Below are 9,073 nucleotides of genomic sequence, written 5' to 3'. Positions count from 1 at the left end.
ACAATACGCCAATTAGCACAAATGGTAAGTTCTGACAGTGCCTACAAGTGTGCCTACTAGCCGCTAGATGGCAATACCGGTTTCATATGTATACACCTGGTATTACGTGTTCTATAGACGTAACTCTGTACCGAAAACCTGGCCCATTTTCATGTGAACGTATGCATATCATTTTGGTAAGATTTTCAAACTTTTCTACATGAAAAGTAATAAAAGGAAACTTCAATTTACTAAACGAATATATTTTAGGGCTATGGAATCCAATTATCTATAGTAGAAAGAAATCGAATTTCGTAATTTTCGAATATATACCTAAATATTTTGATTAAAGTACGTGCAAAGAAAAATTCTCTTATGCTCTAATGCTTCTCACTACAATATTACTATCGCTTAACAAAAGAAATGAACGCTTTTCAAGCAATTTACGAATGAAATTTTATATATTATAGTTGGAGAATGTTGCTTCAAGAAAATTGTAAACTGAAAATGAATTTCATGGTTGAACAAAAAATTCAGGAATATCATTATTTTTGTTCAAAGTTTTTTAAATTAAAAAATTCAAAATAAAGAAGTATTTGGAGAAATTCTGAGGTCATAAGCAAATTATGGTCACGTAAAAATGGTCTTAAGAGTACAAATTCTCGGTTTTATTTTAATCTTCATGTTAGATCAATAGAATATTTCATTATCACGCAAGATAGAGATAAAAGATGAATTCTGCTATCAGTTAAATTGGAAAGCTCCTTCAACTGAAGGGATATAAAAAGAACCAGAGAATAAGAGGTCACTATAGGAACTATAGGTGCATTGAAATTGTAGGACTTATAAGAGTTACCTGGTATCCAATATCCTGACTGACAAGACAGGATTTGCCGTGCATAACCCTGCTCTCCCATTCCGGATCTTTCCAACCAAATAATGGGGCGATGCAAACGAGAGCTGCAACCAGCCAGACTACTAGTATCATTATTCCTATTCTCCTCCCCGTCCGGTGATGTATGTAGTCGATGTTTGTGACGGCCCAATACCTGAAAATCAGGATTAATTCTTCTATTAAACTTGAAAGCAAGATTTGTTAAGAATCAATGTTATAGTTCCATTTGTCATTCTCAGAAACTTGAAAAAAATGTAACGCAACCCTTCAGAGCACGTTAATGAAAAATATTTCTATATTAAAAAAAGACTGATAAGATTTGACAACTATAAAACTGTACTAATTATGCTGAAACTTGAGCAAAATGTAGTTCTATTGAACCGTAATTTCTGCAGGAAAGAATTTTTATTAAGGTCCAATATTTGCCGAGGTGGAAGGAGTTGAATTTTTTTACTTTTTTCGTATACTACCTTTATCAGCTAGATTTAAATACTTTAAAATCCATTAAAAAAGTTTGATTAGAAAGTTTCAATACAGTTTTTCACACTCTTAACATTCACGACAAGAATTTTTTAATAAATAAATATTTGACGATCTAAAATTTTTATTATTTCTAACCGGGTATCGATTTTAAGTTCAGTGATATTATCAATTTAATTATCACTATAGTTGGCTGCTTTCAGTAAAAGATCTTAAATTTACCAAAAATAATATTACGTTTAAGTAATAATGATGTTGCAATTTAAACTTATCTCAATGATATTTATAATCATGTAATACCTGACATGATGATTAATAACTTTAGTCGAAATTAATTAAAATTTTGAACTGTCTACCGTTACAGAATTTTCGTAATTAGGCATTTTCACTTCATCGTCAGCTAGCTTCACTTCGCTGAATGCTGAGGGCGAAAAGAATGTTCTAAATGCATAGGGCAAACCTTAATTTTTGTGTTATCTTCGTAATGAATAATAATAACTATCATATAATGATGTCATTAAATAGTTCTTAACAAATAAAAACTATTTTGCAAACAGACTTATACAGAAAAAATTAGTTGTTACGAAGAGATTAGCAAAATAGGGCAAACATAGACCGAATCCCATGCATTAGGTCCATTGTTTAGTTAGTTAGTTAGTTTAACGAAAAAAAACCGCGAAAGTAGTCAATGCCTTCAAGTTTCTAATCTTGTTTATTTTACGCTATTTAAGTTAAAAAAATCAGTTCGTCAAACGAGCGATTTGTGTCCTCACTTAAGGGTTTCATAGAAACTCGTACGTTCCTAGGGGTTTATAAATAAACTGTTGCGGTTTTACAAAAATTTTCGACCTCGTTTATTGGTTTTGAGCCAAATTTGAGTCAATTATGATCATTTTTGGGTCAAAAAGTCTACATTTTTTTTTGTGTTTCAACACGATATCTTTAAAAAGAATTATTTGATTGGATGCGCATAAATTCTTCAATGAGACATTTTTCATGAAAGAATTGTTTACAACAGTTTTGCATGTAAATTGAAAACCTCGGAAATGACTTTTAGCGATATTTTCTATTTCCTTAGAAATTACAATTCATTACTTTGACCCAGCAAAAGTAAAACGTAACATATGGTAAATATACTTGCATACAAATATTCCTGTTATAAATAATCGAAGACAATTGTAACACAAGTATTTTCAAATAATAAGAAATTTTCGAATGTAAAGTCAAAATTCAAAAATTTTAAATTGAGAATGAAAATATCCGCCATTTAAAATTTCGAATTTTGATTTCAGATACAAATTCAGCAAAACCCCCCCCCCCCCAGTAAGACTTGAATGCAAAGTCGGAGTAAGCTAAATAGGAAAAAATAAAATTGACGTATTTTGCGTTAATGCCACTTATGCGAGGATATTTAAAGAAAATGTATTAAAATTTTCTTCTTTTAGCTTTTAAATTAATTTATTTATAAAAAGTTCTGGGATATATATTGTGACTTGCTGCAGAAACAAATAGGAAAAATATGTATAGGAATAATTAGAGTTTAAATGTCGTAAAAATTAATATAAAAGTAATTTGGTGGCGTTTTCAGAAAATATTTGTTCACAAGAATAAATTTATTATTCATACAAATTAGAAATACAAAATTGTAGTGAAATAAATCTCTCGTGGAAATCTGCAAGGGCGTGAATTTGTACTACTCTTATCATTTAAGCTATAGTACTTTTTTTGCAGCCCAGAAATTTGAATGACCACTTTACTTTTCTTCTTGAAAAAGACATTACAATCTGACGTAATTGATAGATAGCGTTTTTTTATAGCATTATATTTTTTTAGCATGATATATTTTACATAATATAATGCAGATAGGGGAGCGGCGGGTAATGTGGAGCACATGTTATAAAAAGCTCCGGTAAAAGTTAAATATGTTGAAAACTGTGGTAAAATAATATAAATCATGTAAATCAATATCTTATCTACCCTTTGTATGTGATTATTATTGAATTTACGTCTATTAAAGTAGTTAATTATCAAGTTTCACAAAAAGTGTGCCTGCGCCAAGTTATCCTTCCTGGTTAGCTAACGTGGCGCGCTCTTAGTGTATTTTTGGAAAGGGAAGTAAAAGTTGTTTGCTGAGTTTAATGAAATTAATTTTGGGTAAATGACGGGTTTAAATAATTACTTATAAATTGTGTGCAACTTGAACGTTATATAAGGTTTTTTTAATCCGGAAAAATGCTACTGTACTTTTTTACTACTTTTTGTTTACTTTAAAAATACGCACATAACACCAAAAAATAACTTTTCATAATAAGAATTGAATGATTCCCTTATTTGAGCAAATTTTTTCACTGTACAAAACAGTACACATAAAAAAATACAGTACAGTAAATACCTCTCGCTATAAATCAATCAATTTCTGTAAATGAGGGTGCGCTACATTAACCGCTACGCCACATTACCCGCCACTCCCCTACTTCGTTTTAAAATAAATTTGGGACAATAGCCTTGCTTAGACCAGTTAACGATGTACATCGTCTATGATTGCATGTCAGATCAGATCAAGGAATTGGTACTTCAGGCATCGAGCTTGCCCACTTCACGTTCATAGGTCCATATTCCAAAAAAAGTTAAATTCTTCATTTTAAATATTCACAAATATTGCAAGGTTACACCGAAAAACTTGAAAAAAGATTCCCTGCGAAATACATTATTTACAGGGTTTAAGTGATAATTTAACAAATATATTCTGAAGTAAAAAATGAAAATTAGAATTGAGTTTGTTTAAGGATGGCTTGAGAAACTATAAGATTATTATCAAAGACGCTTTACAAAATTGTTTAAAATAGCCACATTGTATTGTCAAATATAAGAAAATTCGAAGGAAAATCTATAAACTGCTCGAAAACATACATGAACATGTAATTTCTTAATTAAAATCACTTCTTTGGCATTTTCTGTATTTTTCTTTCGCTTGAAATAACAATTGTAATTTAGACTCAACTTCTAAGAATTTCGTACCTAAAAAGATTCTTTACAATATTCTATTATTGAGAGTTTTATAAAAGTAAATTAGTTTCACACATGTTACAATTTTACAAAACAAATTGTGAATGAACTTTTCATATAATAACAGAGGCACACAGAAAACAGAAGTCTGAACTTTTTACCAGATTATGCTGGTCTTATGAAATAAAATTAATTTTTGAGTGTTTTGTTTAGAAAATAAGTAAGTCATTCCGCATTAATATGTTTATAAAGTATTTTTTTAGTAAAAAAACAAACAAAATTGTTTAAAGTTTATAGCAAATATTTACACTATTTGTCATTTATTTTCCTTACGACAAACAGGATGCATTTTCAGAATAAAAATGTTTTGTTATCATGGGTTAGCCGTAAGTTTTGCCCTGAGAATGTACAAAAAAGGTATCTTTCAGTTATTCGAACCCAAATATGGATGAAAAACGGAGACAGGATTCATTTTCAACAAAAAACAGGCTATACCGGCTATTCCGAAATTTCATTTTAAGATTAAGATGAAACCCTGACTCAGAGAGCACAAACTAACCCCGAATTCGGATTCAGATAAGTTATAAACTTACTAGTTAAATATATAAAATTTTGTATTAATATATTTCTATTGAAAAACAAGATTGTCAATGCATTTTAATATTTTAATAAACTTTAAATAACAAAATTTTCGAATAATGAATAATATGCAAGAAAAATAAAAGTGAGTACCAAAGGATATTTTTTATTTAAACAGTATGCACTTAATAAATTTTTATTTTCATCAAGATTCATTCATATTGGTCTAATAAACATTTATATAAGTTAAAATGACATTATTCATAATAAACAATAAAAATTTTATTTTTTAGCATTTCAAATTGCGCGCGAACAGCAACGAATCAGAGACCGAGCGCGACGCATGCGTAGAAGAGTTGGGGCACTCGTTACGAGCACTGTCATTGGTCATATTAGAGTAACAAAACGGACTTCTTTGGCAATTTTGGGAGGGTATATTTTGAGGTTAGGCATGTCTTTGGACCTTTCCAAGAAAAAAGAAAGGCGCGGATCCACACTCCGCGACCCAAAAAATATAAGATAACTTCGTTCAGGCTTATTTTGCCCTTGCAACTGTAAGATCGTTTATTCTGGCTAATTAGAGGCTGTTTTGAGGTTAAGTCTGACGGTCTTGAGGTTAGAAGCAGGAAGGCTGTGAACAGGGATTAATTAGCATTATACTCAAACCCAGTGAGCCCTAAAACCTGGAAAAATGTGATCGTGTTAAATTTCTTATGAACAAAAATGGCTATTGTCGGGTGTTTTTTGAGGTTAGAAAAAAGTCCTGACCTGATCGGACCAAACGGCCACCGCATTCAGATTCAGCGACCTCAAATACAAAAGACCAACATGGTCTGGTCAAAAGTTCAGACAAGTTTTTTTGTGTTGCTGTGTAATTTGCTAGCATATTTTAAATAAAATTCTCACAAATAGAAGTTTAAAAAAACTTTAGAAGGATAAAATAAGCCGTGAAGGTTACAGATCAAATCAAAATTATAACCCTGTTTCAAATTTTCTTATATCCAAAAATGTTGTTATTTTCCTCAATTTTATCAATCATTAAAAATTTCTTTGAATACACAAGCATTGAAGACATTAAGTGTTTCAAGAGCCTGCTTATTTAAAAAGTACCAAAACACTTTGAAATTGGATAATATTGCACTGAGAAAATGACTTAATTTTTTAATCCTTCTGATTTCATTACCCAGGAAATTTTCAAAATAGATTAAAATAAAATATAATTTCGAGCCATGGTAATAAATACATTTTTTGCTTTAATCCTTAGAAGGTATTTTTCGTGATCAAAAAAAATTAGTCCTCATAGTGTTAGTTACCTCAAGATGAAAATTGAGCATTGTTAAAAATAATTGTTGAATTTGAGGAAAATATTCTTCAACGTAATCATGATTTATTCGGAAAGAGAACTCAATTCGAACTTTAGGACAAATATTTTTATTTAATGCTGTTTATTTAACAATAGTTACTTAGAGTGATATGTTTTTGCTTTCTCTTGAGGTAAAAAAGTTGCAAAGTTAAAAAAAAAAAAATATTTTGGAGTAATACGACTGTCATTGTTAGAAGTTTACTTACATAAAATTTCTTTTTAAAAAAAAATATACCAAAGAGACTTTTAGAGAATTTGTCATGCAATTAAAAAAGTTCTACAACATTAAGATTAAATCAGAAATGCAACATTTATTGGAAGAGAATAGAGTAAAAACATAAAGTATAAATGAATATGTTAATTAAACAATTTTGACCTGAAGTATTTTTTTCAAAAGGTTGCCTTAATTTTTTTTTTTTGCAAAATTAGATAGCTTTAATAATGGGAATCTTTTTCCCGATTTCATTATTAATTTTTAACAATGTTTATTTTTTAACCGAAGCAAATGTGCAGCTTTTTCAGAGTGATACTCTAGAACGATAGAAGCGTTTAATTGAGAATGATAGAACTCAACAAGATATTATAAATTATTTTTAAATAACCAATTTAAATTGTTTAAATCTTAAATAATTTAAATGTAGCGCCAGGTTAGTAGTTACTGCAGTTGAATTCCGAATTTTGGGATCGCCGAAGACGTGTATCTAAAAAAATAGGTCAGAGTTTTAAAATGTAAAAAGCAGCATCATTACCAGCACCAAAAACACTTCACATCATTAAAAAAATGTTAACAACACTACGATGATCGTTGTAGAACTATATGAAAATTGAAAATGGTTCCTCAGTTTATTACGGCAGTTTTGTATGCTCATGATTATCACCTTTCAACTGGTTTACATTTTTGGTAACGTGATATAAGATATCATAAAAATTTTAATGACAAAGTTGTTCTCCTAAAATAGATGTAAAAATCGGGTTTTTTTAACCATTTTCTTAAATTAGGCAAACAGTTTTCTTTTTAATCATAAAAAAATTAAATTAAATGCAACAAATATGGCATAAGACAGAGTAAAATCTTTGACGGCAATATTTTTAGCCAATCAAAAAAGTCCCAGACCGAGGTACAGAAATTCATATATAACATACCGCATTTAATATCAAAGAATTCAACATGATATAGAAAAGTCCACGTTTTGGAAATACTTTAATCGACTTTGAAGCGCGAGATACGTGATGAAAATGTGTTCTTTAAAGCTAAAAGGACTTTAAAAAAAGTGATTTTAAAATCACCAAATCACATATGTCAATGGGTTGAGCTTACAAATCTATTTCTTAACCACTTTGTTGTATGTATGCAGCATCGTAAGACGGAGCATTAGAAATAATTTCAATAACTATGAATACAGTTTCAACTAATGTTAGTTCAATTAGTTATTCTTAATATTATTCTTCTCTCTCCTGTCTCTAGAACAGATAATTTTGAAGGTCTAAAATTCAGTTAATGATGGATAATTCTGAATATATTTACGTTCCTTGTTTTGAGCATCGCAATTAGAGAGAGGTAAACCCACGAGTGACGATTTTGATGCAGTTTGAATAGATAACGCCGTTGTCAGCCATGATTAACAGCCCTACTAAATCTGGTTACGTTCAATTTGAATAACTGACGAGGCACAAGTCCAGGCAAACGTGAAAATTTGTGCAGTCCAATTGCATTTTTTCTCCCGAGCTCTCTTATCACCCTAGGAATCAAAAATACAAGCATAACTTTCACGAATCTGCTATGAAAGTAACTATATTACAACTAGAGTCTTTATATCATTATTTTAATACAGAAAATACTATATTTTGCAAAATCCCAAATATATTTTTTCGTTTCAATTAAAATTTCGAATTTTACTTGATCTTTGTCACATTCGACTAAATAATTTTCTTTTAAATTTCCAGCTACTTCATGAATTATTAAACAGCATTAATGGGCGCCTTTCTATTTCATTCAAAGAGAGGTCTAAACGGAGTATAACTAAAGTCAATGTTCTACAATTCAACAAAACATGCTACGAAGCAAAAGTTTTCGTTAACGAAACAGTTTCTAGCACCAATACAACTTTCAACCAGGGCAGGAAATTATCTTGTTACAGACAAATAGAATGATTAAGAAAGTGATAGTCAAAATACGCGCAAATTTGATTTTAATGGTGAAAACCATGAAGAAACCCTAAAAATCAAGGTTTTTTGTGTATCATATTAGTAAATAATAGAAATTTACGAAAAAGTTGCGAATAAAAGTTGTATATCTTTTAAAACCATATATTTTATGAAAAATAAACTTTTACTCCAAAGTAACATTTTTCGAGAAAAACGATGATAAATATGAAAAATCAAAGAAATACAGCACAATATGTAACTGTAGGGGTTTTACCAACATTTTTTTTGTGTAACTAGTCACAGGCTTACTCCGTGACATATTGTGCTGTATTTCTGTAATTTTTCATATTTAACGTCGTTTTTCTCGAAAACTATTACTTGCAGAGTTAAAATGTATCTCACATAAAATAAAAGTTGTAAAACTTCTATTTGGAGCTTTTCCGTAATTCTTTATTATTTACTAAGATAAACACAAAAAACTATTCATTTTATGGGTTTTGCATGAATTTCACCGTGAAAATTAAATTTGCGCGTATTTTCACTATCATTTTCGTAATCAGCGAGTCAAATTACATGAGGATACGCAGTTTCAAATCAATGAGAGGTATATACTATTCGGAACTGCA

General features: G+C 29.8%; 1 protein-coding gene across 3 annotated transcripts in view; it reads right to left on the bottom strand.

Moving 5' to 3' along the window:
• LOC117174442 (5-hydroxytryptamine receptor-like) overlaps nt 1–9,073 on the bottom strand; it is a 554,399-nt gene that overhangs the window by 60,518 nt on the left and 484,808 nt on the right. For all 3 annotated transcript variants that reach the window (XM_033363567.1, XM_033363568.1, XM_033363569.1), the window contains one exon: nt 836–1,028. In XM_033363567.1, the coding sequence (XP_033219458.1) occupies nt 836–1,028 (193 nt within the window). The remainder of the gene's footprint in view (nt 1–835; nt 1,029–9,073) is intronic.

This window comes from Belonocnema kinseyi, chromosome 6 (assembly GCF_010883055.1).
Source record: "Belonocnema kinseyi isolate 2016_QV_RU_SX_M_011 chromosome 6, B_treatae_v1, whole genome shotgun sequence".
NCBI classification, from domain to species: Eukaryota; Metazoa; Arthropoda; class Insecta; order Hymenoptera; family Cynipidae; genus Belonocnema; species Belonocnema kinseyi.
This window is presented reverse-complemented; position numbering and strand designations above follow the sequence as displayed.